The sequence below is a fragment of the Podarcis muralis genome, chromosome 13, assembly GCF_964188315.1.
Source record: "Podarcis muralis chromosome 13, rPodMur119.hap1.1, whole genome shotgun sequence".
NCBI classification, from domain to species: Eukaryota; Metazoa; Chordata; class Lepidosauria; order Squamata; family Lacertidae; genus Podarcis; species Podarcis muralis.
The window spans coordinates 17,070,543-17,092,158 of record NC_135667.1 but is presented as its reverse complement, the minus strand read 5'-3'; the positions used below and the strand labels follow the sequence as shown (position 1 = coordinate 17,092,158).

The 21,616-nt window shown below is 46.7% G+C and overlaps 2 protein-coding genes and 1 pseudogene across 2 annotated transcripts in view; 2 read left to right on the top strand and 1 right to left on the bottom strand.

Moving 5' to 3' along the window:
- CORO1A (coronin 1A) overlaps positions 1-21,616 on the bottom strand; it is a 79,588-nt gene that overhangs the window by 53,705 nt on the left and 4,267 nt on the right. The window lies entirely within an intron of this gene.
- Positions 29-1,947, top strand: LOC114583242 (T-complex protein 1 subunit eta-like; annotated as a pseudogene).
- Positions 8,000-14,805, top strand: YPEL3 (yippee like 3). Its single transcript, XM_028702782.2, has 5 exons — positions 8,000-8,210; positions 12,371-12,585; positions 13,854-13,897; positions 14,506-14,614; positions 14,709-14,805. The coding sequence occupies exons 2-5, from the start codon at positions 12,469-12,471 to the stop codon at positions 14,796-14,798; spliced, it is 360 nt and encodes a 119-aa protein (XP_028558615.1). The 5' UTR covers positions 8,000-8,210; positions 12,371-12,468; the 3' UTR covers positions 14,799-14,805.

Genomic DNA, 21,616 nt, shown 5'->3' with positions numbered 1-21,616 from the left:
GGCCGTTAGCAACCTGGCTGCCGCAAAGATGTTGCCTATGCCTGTTATCCTGCTGAAGGAAGGCACAGACACTTCCCAGCGGATCCCTCAGCTTGTGAGTAACATCAATGCCTGCCAAGTCATTGCAGAGGCCGGCCAGACCTCTCGGACCTCGGGGCATGGACAAGCTCATTGATGATGACAGAGGCAAAGCAATAATAATAATAATAATAATAATAATAATAATAATAATAATAATAATAATAATTTATTTATATCCCGCCCTCCCCAGCTGAAGCTGGGCTCAGAGCGGCTAACAACAGTAAAATAATACAACATTCTAAAATCATTTCATTATAAAATCATTTCAAATTAATGGCAACCATTGGGCTAGAGTTCTGTGAGGATTGCCAAAGGAGGGGAGTCAGACTGTGCCTTGGCCAAAGGCCTGGTGGAACAGCTCTGTCTTGCAGGCCCTGCGGAAAGATGTCAAGTCCCGCAGGGCCCTAGTCTCTTGTGACAGAGCGTTCCACCAGATTGGAGCCACAGCCAAAAAAGCCCTGGCTCTGGTTGAGGTCAGTCTAACCTCCCTGTGGCCCGGGACCTCCAAGATGTTTTTGTTTGAAGACTGTTAAGGTCCTCCGTGGGACATACCAGGAGAGGTGGTCCCATAGGTACGAGGGTCCTAGGCCGTATAGGGCTTTAAAGGTTAAAACCATTTCTAATGATGGCGCCACCATCCTGAAGTTTCTCGATGTGGTACACCCTGCTGCATAGACACTTGTGGACACTGCCAAATCATGGGATGCCGAGGTTGGCGATGGCACCACTTCAGTTACACTTCTAGCTGCTGAATTCTGAAAGCAAATCAAGCCCTATGTGGAAGAAGGGCTGCACCCCCAGATCATCATCGCTGCCTTCCACACTGCAACCCTGCTGGCAGCAAATAAGATCAAGAAGATTGCCGTTAAGATCAAGAAGACCGACCAAGAGGCACTGTGGAGCCTGCTGAAGAAGTGTGCAAGCACAGCCTTGAGCTCAAAGCCGATTTCCCACCAGAAAGAGTTCTTTGCCAAGATGGTGACAGATGCCATCATGATGCTGGACGAGCTGCTGCAGATCAAAGTGATTGGGATCAAGAAGGTGCAGGAAGGAGCCCTTGGTGGATTCCCAACTGGAGGCAGGAGTTGCCTTCAAGAAGACCTTCTCTTATGCTGGGCTTTGAGAAGTATGAGCCCAAGAGGTATGAGTCCCCCAAGATCGCTCTGCTCAACATTGAGCTGGAGCTCAAGGCGGAGAAGGACAATGCTGAAGTCAGAGTCCACACTGTGCAGGATTACCAGGCCATCGTGGACGCCAAGTGAAGCATCTTGTACGATGAGCTTGATAAGCTCCACAAGTCAGGGGCCAAAGTCATCCTCTCCAAGCTTCCGACTGGTGGCGTGGCTACCCAGTACTTTGCTGACCGGGACATGTTCTGTGCTGGCCAAGTGCCTGAAGAAGATCTCAAGAGGACCATGAGGGCCTGTGGTGGATCTATCCAGACCAGTGTAAATTCCCTGACCGATTATTTCCTTGGGCGTTGCAACCTCTTTGAGGAGACAGGTACAACTTCTTCACAGACTGCCCAAAGGCTAAGACCTGCATGATAATCCTGCGTGGAGGATGGAGCAGTTCATGGCGGAGATGGTGCGTCCTCTCCACAATGCCATCATGACTGGTAGGAGAGCAATCAATAATGACTCTGTTGTTGCTGGTGCTGGAGCTATAGAGACGGAGATCTCCAAGTACCTCCCAGACTATTCCAGGACCATTCATGGAAACTACCAACTCTCCCAAACTTCTTCCCCAGTCCATGGCAAAACAAAAACTAGAATTCCATCTTCCCACCCCCACCCCCAAAAAACCCTCAATAATATGCCACACAAAGAAGCACAAGTGACGTCAGTCATCTGCAAGAATGTGTAACCATTTTAATGCAGGACTTCAATCTCTTCTCCAATATTGAGTATGGAGAAAGATTTAGGAAAAGCTAGCGAAATGAATGAGATTTTCCCCTATTTCTGATGCTGTGAGAGACAAGGCAGGAACATAGCTGTCAACCTTCCCTTTTTTTGCGGGAAATTCCCTTATTCCAGTGCCATTTCCCGCTGCTTCCCGCTGCTATCCCAGATTGTTAGATATCCCGTAGACTGTCCCCGGGACAGGTGAGGCTGCTGATCCCTTATTTTCAAATCTGAAAGTTGACAGCTATGGGCAGGAATTGGATGCTTTGGGCAATAAATAGATGTGTCTGGCACAGCTCAGGGAGCTTACGCTATTTTCTTTCTTAAGACAAGCTTTCATTTTCCTCTGTGCTTTTTGGTGTCAGCAGAGGCTGAGCGGAGCTGAGAGGCAAGCTAACATGTTTTCCCAGGTGGGTGTGTTGCTTGTTGCCACCAGTCCCCACCCTCCCTGGGCACATTCCTGGCACTACCGACAAGCAGCAAGTGACAATACAAGTTTCTAGCTGTGGCTTCTGCTTTGCATTTGCTGGTACTGAACTCTTCCCCAGAACTGCTGATATGTACACAGTAAGGAGGTTTGAGGTTGGTTTCCAATCAACACATGTACATAAGCAGCTTGACTAAGGAACTTAAGTTCGCACATCCTTGTTTCACGCAATGAGCTTTTAAACCATCCCGACTCACAAAGCTTCCATCAGAAGCCCAGGGAGCATTCAGCTGTCCAGGCTAAAACTACTTTTTGTGCTCAAGCATGATGTCCTCGTGCCAATACACCAGCGAGCCGATAGAGTCAGTATTTTGCTATACCGGGGAATTTCGGTGTGTGCAATTAAAGTGGATTAAAGGGCTCTGTCGCCGTAAAGCAACAAATCCACTTTAAAATGAACACTTTCTGTAGCTATTAAGGTGACAGGGAAATGCACTGACAAGTGTGTCATGAATGAATGGCTTATAAGATGATGTCTAAATGCTTGCAAGCAAATAAAGATGAATGCCCTATAAACAGATGATCGGGAGGAGTCCTACACACTATGACTGGAGAGGTTTTCACACCCCAAATTATGGGAATGCATGATGTGTGGGGCTGCCTTTGAAGAATGTTCAGAAGCTGCAATTGGTACAAAAATACAGTGGCTTGATTGCTACCTGGAACCAGGCAAACAGGGCCAGCCCACAGCAGACAGGTTACTGGCTGATGTTCTGTATAGATCACATACAACCCCTGTTTTTAAACAGCTGTATTGGTTGCCAAGTTTATTTCTAGCCCAATCAAATCAGGGCTTGTCCACACTTCCTCTTGCCCTGTGCTCAGAAACCACGGGTCCAAGTGGTTTTGCCTTTGCCCTTCCTCCTTCCCCTGCAAAACTTGCTCTTTAGCAATGAACTGGAACAAACAGCAATTCGGGGAAAACCTGATTGCCATTTGCTCCCTGGGAAAGCAACAGGAGAAAATGGAAGTGTGGGTTTAAATACCTAAATGACTTAGGCCCCAAATGTCTGAAAAACTGCCTCCTTTCCTACAGATGCTCTTGGGTGTTAAGATCAGCAGAAGGAGCCCTCTTGGCAGTTTCACCACACTCAGGGGCTCAGGAGTGGGGGTTCGAGAGAGACCATTATCTGTGGCAGCTCCTAGGTTGTGGGGTTCCCTCCCCACAGAGGTACGTCTGAAGACACACCGTTGCTCTGGCCTTTGACACCTGATATAAATTTTCAGTAACCAATGAAATGTGATTTGAAGCTTTGAAATGTGATTTGAAGCTTTTTAGTCCAAAAGTGTACAAAAGATGGGCTTCACAGCCCACTTTTTGTTCTTTTGCTAGGTACCACTCTTGCTGCAAACCACTCTTGCTGCCAAGCAGAACTGCCAAGCCTGACTCAGTTATTTTGCTGTGCTTTCTCTTCACTTGGTCCTCCGAGTCCCCACTTGTTGCTTCAAAAGTTATTTTTGGGCACCGTCAATTATTTTAATTGACTTACTTCTTCTTGCATCTATGCCATGTCCATATGTGTTGGTTCAATCATGGTTAGAATTAATTAGCTAATTCTCTCCAACCAAATAAAGGTGTACATTTTGTTCCCCATCTGCCATAACAGATATGCATTATTTCCTGAGTTATCCCCCATGTTAAATGTGTACATTTTGATTCACTGTATGTATCTTCAATAAGCACCCTCAGGTTAAGGCCTATGTGATAAATCTGCCAAGACACTCTGTTGCCAATGTCCAAAGAGCCTGATTCACAAGACTCTTGAGAGTGTGTGCATGAGAAACCTGTGTCTAGCTAACAATAAGCGGCTGGAACCAGGAACCAATTACAACCTCATCTCTGGTCTTCTACTTCCTGCAAGTTCATCCACCCATCCTACATGTCACACGTCCTTGCTCTCTCATGCCCCAACACTCTTATATGATCTTTAAAGTCAGAAAGAGATGTTAAAAACCAATCACCACAGGCGTGATATAGCATTTAATCCCGCAAAGATTCATAACTAAGGAAAGTTAAATGACTGTGTTCACAACACTTACTAATGCTAAAACAGAAATGGACTGAAATCACCTTAGCAAAGGTGGAGTTAGGACTGGTCAGAGCAGACTCAATCCATGCTGAAGTGCCTTCTCCCAGACATCACACAGGAATACGACTGCCTTAATTTCATCTCTAGCCAAAGCCACCATTTCTGCCTCCTGCTCTGAGCTGAGTCAACCTCAGTGCTCGGATTCTATAGTGGTCCAGGGCTGAAGTCAACTTAGCCATTTGAACTGGAAGCCCCAAGTCCTAGTCCCAGACGTTCAGGGCTCAGCTACCGCAAGAAAGTGGCAATACAGTTTGCACATGCTCAGAGGCATCCATTAACAGCTTGCATGTTTCAGTGCTGAACCCCAACCTTTTAAAAACAGGTTTCTCTAGCTGAGCCCTAACTCAGTCCTAAAGGCTGGGTTGCCCCACAACGACCACTATCATTATCCACTATTACCTTACACATCCCTGCCCTTAATCCACTGGACAATGCTGGCTCTTTAGATACTCCTCCTTTGCCATCCTGAATGCTTCAGGGATGCTTTGTTGCCCTGAGAAGTTAATGCATAAGAAGTGGCCAATGCACACAAACATAAACAGTCCAAGAAAGAGAGAAAGAACATAGGCACCCTCTGCTATGAATGGTTGTGGGAAACAAGATTCTGTGGCTGTCCTGCTGCCACAGAATTGTTGCCCAATTTCAGAGTCATGGTAGACAGACTCTTGGGGCTGAAGAAAATCCAGTGGTCATCTGTTCCAATCCCTGGGCTCTAATACAGTACAGTGGTACCTCGGGTTACAGACGCTTCAGGTTACAGATGCTTCAGGTTACAGACTCCGCTAACCCAGAAATAGTACCTCGGGTTTTGAACTTTGATTCAGGATGAGAACAGAAATTGTGCTCCGGTGGAACGGCAGCAGCGGGAGGCCCCATTAGCTAAAGTGGTACCTCAGGTTAAGATCAGTTTCAGGTTAGGAACGGACCTCCGGAACGAATTAAGTTCTTAACCTGAGGTACCACTGTATCTTCAGCACATCAGTCCCATTATAGATCAAGTCACATAATCCTAACTAGAACATGCCACAAGAAGTAACAAGAAAAGTATAAGACAGCCCATGTAAAGCTGCGTTTCTTATCTAGCCCTTCCTCCAAGGAGCTCAGGATAGGGTGCTTGATTCCCACCTCACAACAACCCTGTGGGGTAGGATTAGGCTGAGAGATAGGGCTTGGGCCCCATGTTTGCAAAGCGTGCTTTATGGCTCAGTAGGATTTGAACATCGGTCTCTCCAACATTAGTCACCACCTCAGAGTAAATACTTGCTGCAGTAAACTTCAGCTATGCAAATTAAACAGTACAAGAGATGGCAAAATAAAAACGTGAAATGACGCTGCAGAGCCACAACCAGACCAGAGCAGACAACTGGGTTGCACAGATGAATGGTCTCAGTACAGGACAGCTCCATATGCTCAAACTTATGCTTGGACAGCAATATGACAAAGCCACCATCCTCTGTCCACTGCCACTATCTGACTAAGTGGGTTCTCCTTCGCCTACAGGTTTTGCCCCAAGAAACAAGCTAGGTTTCAAGGTGCCTAAGGACCTTTTTTTTGCTGCCACAGATTAACAACAAAACTATGACATCAATGAGAAGCTGGAAAGTAATGTAATCAGAATTTTGACACTGCGGAATTAAGGTCTCAGCAAATCCTGAGGAGAAGTTCATTGCACAAACTAATTGTTCCTCTTGTTGGAATCCCCCCCCCCCCCCCGGTAAATTACACACACTCAGGGGTGCATATAAACTTCCCCATGCCAGTAGTTACTTCATGCACCTGACAAATAGGACTGTGCCTCATCAGAGCATATGCCACAATAAATATATTTATGTATTCAAGCAGTTTATATATAACTTGACTACAATAGTCTCTAAGCGGTTTACAAAGATACAATACAAAAATTAAAGATCAGTTCAAACCATTATGTCAAACTTCAATTAAAATGCTTGCTGCAATGGAAAAAGTACTCCGTATGCACTGGAAGAAGGACAATAGGAAAGTTTACTAACTTATTAAGGGGAGAAGGCACAAGCTGTTTTTGCTGCAACAGACTTAACATGGCTACCTCTCCCTGGCAGAAGACATTTGTGCCTATTTGCAAAAGCATGTTGAGGACTTTAGAAGTACAACAGATTCAAGTTCCACTCAACCACAAATTCTGCTGGGTTATACTGTGTGTCAGCATAGCCACTAGCTCAGGGTTGTTGTGAGTGTATAAAGCTGCACCTTATACCAAATGGGCAATTGTACTTTATTCCAGTTTAACTTCACCTTCTTGTGTACAGGGTTACTCCCTTTGTGTAATACCCATTCAGCCTGGTATTGTCTTCTCTGACTGGCAATGACTCTTTGGGGTCTCAGAAAGCAGAGATATTTCCCATCACTTGCAGACTGATCCTTTTTTTAAACTGGAGACGCCAGGGACTAAGCCTGGAATGTTCCAGAAGCAAAGCTGTCTGTCTATGACTGGACAATGGCCAGTTCCCATTCCCCTCCTCCTGAGAAATCCACACTGAAAAGTCTATTAAAGGTAAAGGTACCCCTGCCCGTACAGGCCAGTCGTGACCGACTCTAGGGTTGCGCGCTCATCTTGCTCAAGAGGCCGGGAGCCGGCGCCGTCCGAAGACACTTCCGGGTCACGTGGCCAGCGTGACAAGCTGCATCTGGCGAGCCAGCACCAGCACAGCACACTGTAACGCCGTTTACCTTCCCGCTATAAAGCAGTACCTATTTATCTACTTGCACTTAGGGGTGCTTTCGAACTGCTAGGTGGGCAGGAGCAGGGACCGAAAGACGGGAGCTCACCCCGCCGCGGAGATTCGAACCGCCGACCTTACGATCAACAAGTCCTAGGCACTGAGGTTTTACCCACAGCACCACCCGCGTCCCGAAAAGTCTATTACTAGTATTAAATACCATATCCATATGCTGTGATGTTTTATCTGTGCCAAGAGGCAACTTCCCGAAAAACAAAACAAAAAAAATTCCTTCCAGTAGCACCTTAAAGACCAACTAAGTTAGTTCTTGGTATGAGCTTTCGTGTGCATGCACACTTCTTCAGATACGTATCTTTTTTTTGTTTTGACTATGGCAGACCAACACGGCTACCTATCTGTAACCGAAAAACAAAAACACACAGCCCCCTGACAGTCACTTCCTGGTCTGAAACCTTCTAAGCTCCTGCTCCCCGCAACGAGGGGAAAGCACTCTGCACAGGCTCAGGGGCACTCCCTGTTACCAAAGCCCCACGCAGCGCAAGCCCCGCCCCGCCCCCAGCATACGTGCCAGATTATGTGCTTTCTCTACTCCCTTCCCCGCCCCTTCTAAAAGTTCTGCAGTTCATTTGCATACTCTCCCCTCATTGGCTGAGCAGAAAGAGGAAGGAGCATAGGGGGAAAGCCCGCAGAGAGGAGGAGGGAGAGGGAAAAAAGGGGAGGAGACACCTTTGTTTCTCGGCTTTGGTTTGTAAACAAGAGGAAGTCTAGACTTCCAGCTGGAGCTTTTTCTGGGGGGCCACAGATCTCTCTGTGGGGTGTCTCCCCCCACCCAAAATCCGCACCAGCACCCTCGCCCTGACCTAGACGGGCCTCGGGGAAGCCAAGGGGCTCCCATCAAAGACGGGCTTCTTCGGCATTTGTCTTCTGCCAGGTGAGCTTGGTGGAGGGTGGCTGACGAAGTGGGCTCTGGAAGCAATACGCCACAATAAATCTGCTAGTCCTTAAGGTGCCAAGAATCCCGGTTTTGCGGGCGCCGGGGAGTGTTTACCTCTAATGGGAAATCGGGTTTTAGGGTGAGTGACTGCAGTGGGAGATTGTAAGCACCTAATCGTGGTGCAATAATCCGACCGATACAAATAGGTTTGGTGAATAACAAGGGATGGAAGACATTCCAGCCGGTAATTAATTATTTTGCTCCTCCTTGCAGTAGGCACCTGTAATATGTTTCCCCGCATTGTTTTAGTAATGCCTGCCTGCACTTTGACCCACTACATAAATGATCTAGAGTATGTTAGAAACAAAAGGGGGCATTTTTCCTAATGTGAAAGTATGCCCCCTGCTTGTACTGGATTTCAAGAGAGCTGTTACATCCTTAAAAAAAAAAAGCCTCTACTGGGAAGGAAACACTATACTGTATAGACAAAGGCTCTTAATTTTCAAGATCTTCTCATTCAGGATAAAATGGCACCCTTTATGTCTTGAGCGGTCTGTGTTGTTGTTGGCCCCTAGAATACACTGCCAGCGCAATATTGATTAGAGGCATGGTGCCAAATGGAATCCTAACTGTCTATGAGAACATGTAATTCTCTGTATTTCCCAGGAGCCAGGATGATGAGCTAGATGAGCCAAATAAAGGAAATTTCCCTTTTTTCCAGCTTGAAATTTTGATATCTGACACGTTTTCAATTTGAATAGATCCCTCCTCATCACTACTTAGCCTTGAGATCAAATTTGACATCTTTCATATTGAGGGACATAAAGGTATGATACACACACAGAGAGAGAGAGAGAGAGTCTTCTGCCCATCACATTTTTATTTTATCATACTGTATTCATATTTTATACTGTATTCATGTTTCCATCATTACAAGTAATGGAAAAACATTTTGGCTGATTGGGTCAAGTAGGAAATTTACCTAAAATTGGCAAACTTAGCAACAGTTGCCTACTTCTAACCTACGGAATGAAAATCGCATTATTTTCATTTGTCAGAGAATCCAAGTAGAAATTTCACTTAATGAGTATTCAAGCCTTATGTTTATAAACTGTTATCAGACACCCCGCTCTTTCCACCTTCCCTCCTTTTGCATGCACATTACATGTTTTGTATTTAATGGATAAGGATATTATTAAATGTACATTTTGTACATTGGTAATATTTTGTAATAGATTTTTTTTGGGGGGGTGGGGAGACCTAGGCAGCAATCCTATACACACTTACCCAGAAGTAAGCCCCACTGAACTTAATGTGGCTTCCTCCAAGTAAACAGGCACAGAACTGCATTGTAATATCTAACTTGGTTTACCCTCTCAGTCATGGCCCCTCCCTCTTTCCCGAGAAGCTCCTCCCCAGTATTCTATTAACCCCTCCCTCCCTTCTTCTTGAACCACATGCTGTATAACATATTTTCACAAGAAACAGATAGCTTAAATATTGTATCCTACCCACATTCATGTCTTACTTTTCATTACTATAGAAAATATGAATGCAAGGTTTAAGGCCAAGCCCAAATTTAATGTGGAAACTGCCATCTCTGCCCTAAAAAGGAAGAGACCAAGGTCAAGACAGGCCCTGGGATCGAATATACCGTACCTATTTACAAGGCTTCCATATTAAAACACCTTAAGAAACTCCTCCTTCGCATTGTACTGCGTTTGCATGTAGTGGTCCATTGTTTTCTGCCATGTGAAAGAAAGTCCCCATTGTCTGATTAGGTCAATGTGTAAAGTGCATTATTATGGAAATTGAACCCTTGTTCATATCCTGAGCGCCTTTGATCATCAAAGTGGAACCTAGATTACTTTATTATCATTTGTATCTAGCAGATGGTCAACCACACATTTATCTGCTAAATAAAATGCCTACCTGTTAGCTGGTATTTTTCACTGCCCATGGGGCAATGCTGTATTTTGCACAGAAGAGGATCTAAATCACAGGCTGCCCCTTTACCAACCGTATGCTCTGCAGTAATGAGATAAACCTTTTTGTTTAGAATTTCTCTACAGTTTGGGGAAAATTTTCACAGAGAATTGGGGAGGGGGCTACTGAGGTTGTATCCCAGATGTAAAATAAAACCCCTTTCTTTTACCTCCCTTTTTTCATTCCTTTCAGTTTTGCCTCTACCACCTCTCCTCTCTTTACCATTTCCTCTTCCAGTTGTTTGATCTCTGCGCACACACCTTGTTCCTCTGAGCCACTATTGTAGCACTTTTTTCTCTTCTTTTACCCCACCCCTAAACAAGGAAAAACACAGAATGTCTTCTACTTATACAGGAGGTGGAGACCAGAGCAATACAGTAATTTGCAATAAGAGCAAAGAGGGGATGGGAAATCTGGAGGGCGCCGGGTCTTTTGCATCATAGAGTGACCCTAAATGTTGCTTCCCTTCAAAAAAAAAACCCCAACCTTCTCAATTCAACTCCCAGTATTATTTGTTTGCAAAGATGTGGAGCTACAGCCTCCATTTTCCCCAGCTCAGCATTCCCTTGCCTGGTTTGTTTCCTTTCAAGGAACTGCCTCTCTTTCCCTCCCCCATACCATGTTCCAGACTCCCCCCCCCCCCCCAGCCACTTCCCTTTGCAAAGCAAGCATCCCTCCCTCCCTTGCAAAGGGCTCTTCCTTTGCCTTCCTCCCCACTCCATTCCTCCAATGCACCGTTCATTTAAGGCACGTTATTTCTGCTGGCCTCCCCTCTCCCCATCTGGTCCTTCCACCCCATTTATCCGCAGGCTGCTTTGTTTCTATATCTCCTTCTTCCACATTCCAGCTGGAATTTTCTGTTTTCTCTGCCCTCTGGTTCTGCACCCATCTGCCTCTTCTACACCATTCCCTCCATACTGCACTTAAGCATGCTTATCTGTGGCTTCCATCCGTTTGCTTTTTTTTTTTTTTTTTTTTGCAGCTCTTCTCCCCCGCCCCGTCTGCCTTGCCTCCTCACTGTCTGCATTCCTTAACAGCAATTCCTGTAGGTTCCTTAAGCACTCATCCACCGCCTGCATGGTACCCACCTCTCACTCCCACCATCTTTTCACATCTGCACATTTTCTAGCATCCTTTGATCAGGTCCCCACCCCACCCCCAACAAGGATTCCTTTTGTACATTTTCGCCTCCTTGTGCATCTACCCTTATTTCGTACCCACCTCCCAAGATTTTCATAAAATTAATCATTTCAAGTCCAGTCTGCTTGGGGAGACATAAAGCAACCGACCACGGTAGGTGGTAAAGGTGAAGGGACCCCTGCCCATTAGGTCCAGTCGTGACCGACTCTGGGGTTGCGGTGCTCATCTCGCTTTACTGGCCGAGGGAGCTGGCGTACAGTTTCCGGGTCATGTGGCCAGCATGACTAAGCCGCTTCTGGCGAACCAGAGCAGCACACGAAAACGCCGTTTACCTTCCCGCTGGAGCGGTACCTATTTATCTACTTGCACTTTGATGTGCCTTTGAACTGCTAGATTGGCAGGAGCAGGGACCAAGAAATGGGAGCTCACTCTGTCGTCGTGGGGATTAGAACCACCAACCTTCTGATCGGCAAGCCCTAGGCTCTGTGGTTTAACCCACAGCGCCACCCGACATCTCTAAAACAGGGACTTAGGTACACTCGACCAAAGAGAAAGCAGAACACGTCAGTTTGTTTAAATTCTTTGACAATGTGCCAGAAACTCCCAGATCTCTTGGTGAAGGCTGGTAGGAATGAAGAGAATGGAAAGCCCGGAATTCCTGGGTCCTGGCAGTCGCACCCACGGCTCCAGAGATTTTAGAAAGGCCACAAACTGAAGGCTCTTTGGAGAGGCACTGCTTGGAAGAGCTAGGACACCTGGGTTCTATTCCTGGTACTGCTGCTTCATCACGAGATGATCAGAGTTGACCTACATCCTGGGGTTAATTACAGGCTGAGCCTCCAGGAAGCTGCCTAGGGAGGGAAAGCACGTGGTACTGTTTTTGTTTAGACACCAGACCGGTTAGGCAGAACTTGGCTGGCTCCCAGGGCTAAGAAGAAGCAGGCACCCTGACTTCCCTGCTGTTTCTCCCCTCCACTCACTAGCCTGTCCATACCTTGGTAACCCTTTTCTCATTGCTCCCTCTCTTTTAGGGCTTTCGGGGGGCTTCCTCCCGCCACCGCCCACACTAGGGACTTCTGGTTCTTCACAACTCCCCTGAAGCTTCTCCCACTTGCGTGACCCCACCACAATGGTGAGGCTGTCCAAACCCAAAACTTTCCAAGCCTACCTGGACAACTGCCACCGACGCTACAGCTGCGTGCACTGCCGGGCACACCTGGCCAACCACGACGATCTCATCTCCAAGGTGAAAAGGGGGGGTGGGACAGTCCCTGGCACACTGCTATAGCGGGAGGGGGGCAGCTCTCAGCACCAGAGGGGTTGGTTTTCCTCCGTCAATTGGTTTACTACACTTGATCTTAGTCAAAAGGAGGAGGAAGGAAGAAGAGATAACATAAAAGTTGGGGGGAAAGGGTCAGGAAACTAAAGGGAGTCCTACTCTGATTTGCTGATATTAGCCCCCTCTCAATAATCAGACAGCGATCATGTATCTAGCATTTTTAGTGTGCCTTTACGATCTTTTATCTTTGCTTGTCCTCACAGCAACTGTGAGGGGGGGTCACTTGACAACAAAATCAACAAACCGGGTAAAAACACATTAGCACAAGGAAGCATTCACATTTTGCAGTTGTCCAGGACAGTGTGGATTTCCCAAGGCCACATGCAAACTGTGGCAGGCACAGGATTTGAACTCTGATCCCTTGGAGTAATATTTTACCTACTGCCGCAACTCCAGCATGAGAAATCTCAGTCGAAACCCACAGCACTATATGCTCCATCCCTTACACTGCCTAGAGCCCTGGAATTGGGCCAGGTTATTCTGGGGAAATCACCAAGGCTCACCTCCCAAGTGGGCCAGGCTATAGGCCTAGAAGCTTTTCCTTGGTGAGCAATTTATAAATGCTCAGTAAGGAAGGGGAGGGATTAGAACACTTGCCAGTTGCGAGATCATATCCTAGGGAGCTACAGTTAACAAGCAGGGACTATTTTAGACTTCCCCAGTGCTCAGAAGTAGAGGGCCGCCGGTCAGAAGTGGAGAATGAAGGCAGAGAAGGGGGAGAATTTAGGTGGGCAGCTTACAGGGAGTGGGGGGGGTGTGTCTTTCCTGAGCCTAACATTCAGCTGCCATCTCCACCCTCCTGTGCTTGAGATACTGCAAGGTCAACAAGTTTGAGCTGCTGGCTGATTAATCATTACACAGAATCCAGTGTGGAGAGGTGGGGTGTGCCTGAAAACAAACCAGAGAACAAATAAGGAAATGCAGAAGGGAGCTGAGAAAGCAGGGCTGAGGCTAAGGACCATCAGTGGGGGCGGGGGGGGGGGGGAGAGGTATGCAGCTGGAACAGAAGTCTGCTAGTTAGGGCTGCTAAGACCACAAGAAGTCTGTTTATCTTTAAGGTGCCACGGGACTCCCTTTTGTGTTTGCTGTCATTTGTTTGCCGTAACTAACACCGTGTCTATCCCTCTGGATATGTTCTCTTTTTTCAACCTGTTTTTTGTGTCTCGTCATTACAGTCTTTCCAAGGAAGCCAAGGTCGGGCATATTTATTCAACTCTGTGTGAGTATCATAGGGGGGGAGCAGCAGACTTAAGGCATAAAACTATAAAAGACAGCTACATACAAGGTTGAAGCAGCCAGCAACAACCAGCCCTAAACCTTTATGTGGTCTTAAAAGTGGCTGGGGAAACCCAACCAGATGGGCAGGGTATAAATAATAAATTATGATTATTATTATTATATTAAAATGTTAGCTCTACAAGCTTGTGCTCTCAGGTGTGATGCTTTCCAGTGGAAGAGTGTCCTTTTCCTTGTCTGGGGAGCATTTCCTTGTGTGAGTTCCCACTTATAGCTTGAAAAGCTGCAGCCCGGAGACAGGTTTATGACTGTTCTCTCATTTTGCCATACATAGCGTGGGCTTGTTCACTGGAAGCGCCTCAGAAGCACAGGGCACAAGGTGGGGATAATACACTCACTTCCCCAACTCTTAACGTCAGGAAGGCGGCTGGGTTTATTCAGAGGGGGCGGTTTGTGGCAAGCAGAACTGAACTGTGGGCCCTGGCCAATACCTGCCTAGATTGAGGCCCGTCACTGATCTAAAGACAAGGTGAAACTCAGACTAGGAAAGCATCAGGGGCTCCAACACCCTCTCTCTTTTCCCCCTTGCAGGGTAAATGTTGGATGTGGCCCAGCAGAGGAGCGGGTGCTGCTGACAGGGCTGCATGCCGTGGCTGACATCTACTGCGAGAACTGCAAGACCACGCTTGGATGGAAATATGTGAGTCTCGCTTGGCATCCCCCACTCCCTTCTCCCCAAAAGACTCACACGCTGCCTTAAAGGAAGCTCACGCTTTCGTTCTCTCGTTCCGCAGGAGCAAGCCTTCGAGACAAGCCAGAAGTACAAGGAGGGCAAGTACATCATTGAACTCAACCACATGATCAAGGATAACGGTTGGGATTGAAAACAAACAAACAGAAACGGAACAAACGCTGCCACCTTTGGACAGCTACATATGTAAGGGGTGGAGCGCCAGAAATGACAATTTCCACAAGGCTTGCCTCTGCCTTCCTAACCAATGGGCTGCCATCCAAACCACCTTCAGGTGCACGGAAGCTGCGAAGGAAGCAGCGCTTCCGCCAGGAGGACATACTCGGGGCTCGGATATGTCGCCATCGTGTGGCAAGAAGTGGCAGCACACCAGGAGACACCTAGGCCAGGGGCAGTGTGCAAGAAGGGGTTTGGGGTGGGGTGGGGTTTGTTGTACAGAGGGAGTCTGCATTAAATCACACAGGCGGGGGGTGGGGGTGTACAGTGGGGCAGGGAAGGGGTGGGTTGTACAGTATTTGTGAGTTTGTGCGAGTATGTATTATATAAATAAAAGCATTGAAGTGATACCGTTTTTTTCCCTACGGTGGGGGGCGGTGTAGACTGCACTGTCTGCCTAGAAAGGGATGTACTGACGACTCCAGTCTTGAGTAGTCGTGGCCTTATTTGTCCCTCGTTATTTATTTATTTCTGGCATTTCTAACCACCCCACCTTTTTCTAAAGGCCGTATTCTTGGCAGGTTCCATATGCCAAGAGCCAATAAGGGCAGCAGCAAAACAACAATTAGGTAAAGGTAAAGGTACCCCTGCCCGTACGGGCCAGTCTTGACAGACTCTGGGGTTGTGCGCCCATCTCACTCAAGAGGCCGGGGGCCAGCGTTGTCCGCAGACACTTCCGGGTCATGTGGCCAGCGTGACAAAGCTGCATCTGGCGAGCCAGCGCAGCACACGGAACGCTGTTTACCTTCCCGCTGGTAAGCGGTCCCTATTTATCTACTTGCACCCGGGGTGCTTCAAACTGCTAGGTTGGCAGGCGCTGGGACCGAGCAGCGGGAGCGCACCCCGCTGCGGGGATTTGAACCGCCGACCTGACGATCGGCAAGCCCTAGGTGCTGAGGCTTTTACCCACAGCGCTACCCGCGTCCCTTCAAAACAACAAATACATTACATGTAAGTGTTAGTGACTACTCCATTAGCCACACCTCCGTGTAAACTGCATCACTTCACAAGGTCCCAGTGAGAGAGACAATGAGCTTTGAACAAAGGGAGGTTCTGAGAAAGCAGGCAGTCACGCACCCAGCATACTGTGAGGCAGATTTCCATATTTTCCAAAGTATCCTTCCCAGGGATGGGAGAGGAGTCTTCATTTTAGTTTACACGGCCTTTAAGACAGCAGTAGTTCCTGAAAGAACCACAGAGAGAGAGAGAGAAATCCGTTTCAAAGATCCAAGAGCAATGAGTCTCCTTCCTTGGTGAAGAATTGGAAAACTCCAGTGCAAACTACGGTTTGCTCATCCTGCCCATTTTATCTGGGAGACTAGCTCACCTATCACAGACAATTCATTTTGCAGGTTTCCTTCTGCACTAGGATGGCGTTCACCACATCTCTTGACAACAACCAAACCTACAGCATAATTTCAAAGAAGGTGGATTTTCCAAGTCCCAGACAATTCAACAGCTGAAGAATAAGAAGACCAGGAAGGAACTGAGAGGGAGAAAAGCTAGCGAAGTTCCCCTTCTCTTCTCTGGTTATGAAGCAAGAGGATTTAGCAACTTCTCCTTCCCATCATGCCCCCAAAGCTACAAATTATATGCATAAGCCCTTGCATCTTCAAAGACGCCTCCTGACCCACTTCAACCACAATTCCTTTGTCCTAAACGGCACTGCTCAATAGCTCCCTCTGCTGCCCAGTGACAGACCGCCAATTTTGGATTAACTCACATACAGTATCTGGCAATATGCAACTCTTATCGGAGCAGTTCTTGCAAATGGCAAACTTGGGTTAAAATACTTGCGCCACACTATGAGGCATGTTCTTTTGGCCCCCTAATATGAATTAGTTGCCACATCATACCTTTCTCTTGCCACAATAACTCAGAGGACAAAAGGATTGCTTCCCTATTTTATTTAAGTTTCTATGAAAGTGTTTTTAAAACTTAAGAACCAGCTCACTGGCCCAGAACAAAACCTATTCAGCCCAGTGTCCTGTCTCCCAACAGTGACTATCATGATGCTGCACCAGGTTTGCTCCCAGCATCCTCTCATCAGCAATATACAGCCTTTGAATAAAATCACAGAACTGCAGAGTTGGAAGGGACACTGAGGGTCATCTAGTCCAACCCACTGCAATACATGAATCATGCACACAGCTGTGCCTGGGTGCTAGCTTCTGGCACCACAGGTCTGGGAGTTCCATTTTAGAGAGCAAAAGATTTCCAGTTTCCCCCGACACCCAACAACTGTGCATCTATAGAGAGGCTGCTGTCATCACCCTCCTGGATTCAACTGCCATTGGCACAGGGCAGGTGTGACTGCTATCCCAGCCCAGGCAGATGGCTAGAACGACAGGGTTGTGAGGCAAAGATAGAATTATAGATGGGATTCAAGCACGGATATTTTCCTCTTAGCATGTTTCTCCCTTGTGTTCTGAGTTTGAGTGTCTTCAAAGTCCATGACACCTTTGGTAAAGGCTGTTCTCCAACTGGAGCACTCGCAGGCCAGTGTTTCCCAGTTGTCAGTGTTTATACTACTTTTTTGAGATTTGCCTTGAGACAGTCTTTAAACCTCTTTTGTTGACCACCAGCATTACGCTTTCCATTTTTAAGTTCGGAATAGAGTAATTGCTTTGGAAGACGATCATCAGGAATCCGCACAATATGACCAGTCCAACAAAGTTGATGTTGAAGAATCATTGCTTCAACACTGGTGATCTTTCCTTCAACCAGTACACTGATATTAGTTCGCCTGTCTTCCCAAGTGATGTGTATTAACATTCGCTTAATATAAAGGGGCACAAGAAGGGGCACAGCCAATCTCATTCCTCCATGCCTTTAACCCCCACCCTCCAAGAATGCCAAAGGCAGCGGGCAACAAGGCAAGGGGATTCAGCGAGAGGGAAGGTTGCTTAGGCAGGTAAAGGTAAAGGTAAAGGGACCCCTGACCATTAGGTCCAGTTGTGACCGACTCGGGTTGCGGCGCTCATCTCGCTTTATTGGCTGAGGGAGCCGGCGTACAGCTTCTGGGTCATGTGGCCAGCATGATTAAGCCACTTCTGGCAAACCAGAGCAGCGCACGGAAACGCCGTTTACCTTCCCGCCGGAGCGGTACCTAATTATCTACTTGCACTTTGACTTGCTAGGTTGGTAGGAGCAGGGACCGAGCAACGGGAGCTCACCCCGTCGCAGGGATTTGAACCGCTGACCTTCTGATTGGCAAGTCCTAGGCTCAGTGGTTTAACCCACAGCGCCACCCGCACCCCTATGCTTAGGCAGGTAGAGGATGCAAATTCTCTATTTTCATTGGGCATTTCCTTAAAGCAGCAGAAGAGGGCGCTCAAATCCCACACACAGTATTGGCATCATTACAGTAGTGCCCTGTTGCTGCCCATTAGAAAAAGCTGGGGCATGGTGCTTTGCATCTACCCCAATATCTCTTGGCAGAACTCGAAAGCTCACACAGTGGCATACCAAGCAAGTTATTCTTAAAGCAGGGTTGTTAAGAAAGTAATTTTAAAAACAACAACAACACCAACACCACTTTGGGCCCCTCTGTGTTATTTATACGTTCATGTGGTTTCAAGTGCACACGTGTTTCAGTAAAAACAAATGCACACAATGGCTATGCCCTAGAACAGCTGGTCATGGAACTGACCAAAGACGCAGCAACCCTGGCCTTCATCTTACGTGGGCCATGAAGTGTAGGTCCTAGTGCAAGATTATAGAATCGCAGAGTTGGAAGCGACCCTGAGGATCATCTAATCCAGCCTTTCTCAACCTGTGGGTCCCCAGATGTTGTTGAACTACAACTCCCATCACCCCTAGCTAGCAAGGCCAGAGCTCAGGGATGATGGGAGTTGTAGTCCAACAACATCTGGGCACCCACAGGTTGAGAACCGCTGAATCCAACCCCCTGCAAATGCAGGAAAATGCAGCTGTGCCTTACGGGGCTTGAACCTGCAACCTTGGCATTATCAGCACCATGCTCTAACCAACTGAGCTATCCAGCTATTTATTTATGAAGTAACTGGAAATGGCAGGGATAATGCTATCAAACGTGACTTATATTTAAGTGAACAGCCAGGAAAGTCCAACAGAGTCATGTTTCACGTCAAAAGAGGAAACGTCTCCAGAAATTAGGGGAATGGTAGGAAGGAAGTTAAGGGGTTTAAATCTCTCCAGAACGCTTGACGTTTGTTCAAAACTGCAAGAGACGTTCGGCTACAGTGTGTACCACACAGGTCAGGAAAAGTACCACAAGGGCCAAGAGGACACCAGCACAGTTCATGAGAAGAGTCAAGGAAGCTATTGCAGTAAGAGGTCTTCCTTCAGAAAATGGAAGTCTTGTCCAAATGAGAACAAAAGGGAACACAAAACTCTGGCCAAAAAAAAGAAAAGAAGCAAGCAGACAATGATGGATGCAAAAAAAAGAAACCGAGGAGCACATTACTAAAAACAACGGCTAAAAATGGTATTGAAACGCATCAGAAGCAGGCAACTTGGCAAGGAGGCATTTGGACCTTCAGACAACAAGGGAGTCAAAGGTGTGCTAAATGAGGGAAATGAGTTTGCAGAGAAGCTGAATGAGCATGTTGCATCTGTCTCTACAGCAGAAGGTGTAGGGCACATCCCTGTGCAGAGGTGGCATGGAATGCCTTCTGAACAAGGATAGCCTAACCTCTGTGGCCTACGCTCCAGTAATCTCCAAACTGGATTACTGCACTGCATTATACGTGGGGCTGCCTCTGAAGACGGTTTGGAAACTTCAGCTGGTGCAAAATTCAACAGCCAGGTTGCTCACCAGAACAAAACAGTTTGATACACACACACACACACACACACACACACACACACAACTTTCCATTTTTAACAATATTATAACGTCATATCTCCATTTATACGTTTTTGGCTCCACCAAGCCACTTGACTTCCCTCCATTCCGTCATCTGGTTTTTATAAAGCACATCTTAAATTCACACATTCATACCATCTCAATTCTACATTTATTCTAACTTATCCTAAACTTAATGCACAAAATAGAAAATTTCTTCCAATAAACACTGCATGATTTATCTCAGTCCTGCTAGTGTCTTTACATGTTTACAATAACTGTCTATATATTGAATAAATTTACTCCACTCTCTCTGGAAAGCTTGGTCACTCTGGTGTCGGATTTCCCCCGTCAGTCTTGCTAAAGAACAAAACAGTTTGAGCACATTAACGCTGATCCTGACCTGACTGCGCTGGCTGCCAATTAGTTCCCAGGCCCAATACAAAGTGCTGGTGCTGACCTATAAAGCCTTGCACAGCTCAGGACCCCAGTACCTTTAGGGCGGCCTCTACCCATACAAACCAACCCAGACCCTGCACTTGTCACCTGAGCCCCTTCTTTATGTCCTCCCTCCCCAAGAGGTTGGGGGGGTGGCAACATGAGAAAGGGCCTTTTCGGTGGTGGCTCCCCATTTGTGGAATGCTGTCTCCAGAAAGGTTCATCTGGCGCCATCATTACGTGTCTTTAGGCACCAGGCAAAAGAATTCCTCTTTACCCAGGCCTTCGACCGTTAAATAACCTATGGCTTGTTAAATGTGGGGGCGACTGTTGTTATGATTATGTTATTATTACGCTGTGTATTATGTTTTTATTATTATGTTGCATAAATTATGTTCTTAAAGTTGTATACAGCCCTGGGATCTTTAAATAAAGGGTGGTATATAAATTTATATATATATGGGTGCAGAATTCAGCACCTTAAATTTTAAGAATTCTAGTGTCCTGCCCTTAGAACCACAGAGACATAAACACAGAGATAATTTCCAGCGAAATCTACAAAGTCAGCAGCAAAGCCAAATAACTTCCAGCAATCAGGAGAAGGATTTCTGTGACTTAGCTAGCTCCCTGCCCTTTTATCATGGCATAATTTCTGGGAGCATAATTGGAGATGTGGTGTGGCACAGTGGGGGCTAGAATGTCACATTAGAGCTGGGGAGATGCAGGTTCAAACCCCAACTCAGTCATGAAGCTCACTGGGTGGCCTTTGGCCAGTCATTACCTCTCGGTCTGACCAACCTCACAGGGCTCTTCTGAAGAAAACATGGGGAAACAACCCTATTCACTGCCCTGAGTTCCTTAGTGGAAGGACAGAACAAAAACACATAAAAGCAAACAGATACAGAATTTTGACCTTTGATTTGTTAAAGAACATTCTTGTTGATTACAGACACTCCTCTTTTGTTGAATAGCGCTGTGCATACGTCTTACCATCAATAGCATAATCAGTGGTGTCCAAACTTTTTTCAAAGAGGGCCAGATTTGATGAAGTGAAGGGCCTTGAGGGCCAACCAAAGGACCGACCAAAGTTGTTGACCTTTTTATGATTTTACCCCAAAGCTGTTGAGGTTTTTTTAGGATTGAAGTTGTTGGGTTTTTTTAGGATTTTACCCCAGGAGATAAACTGCCACAGGGGCTGGATTAAATCGACCGGTGGGCCGGATTAGGCCCCTGAAACAGACTTTGGACATGCCTGGCATAATACATCCTGAGACATCACAATACTTAATTACTCCTCTGTCTGTTCCACTTGCACCATTATAGTGTGCAATCACATTCTAGTTTCCACGACCAATTAAATTAACAGTTTAGAAAATATTGTACCACAATGAGCTTCCAGAGAACCAAGGTATCCTGGCTCTCCAACTGTGGATATAAACTCGCTCGAGGACCTACTCTGCACTCCCAAG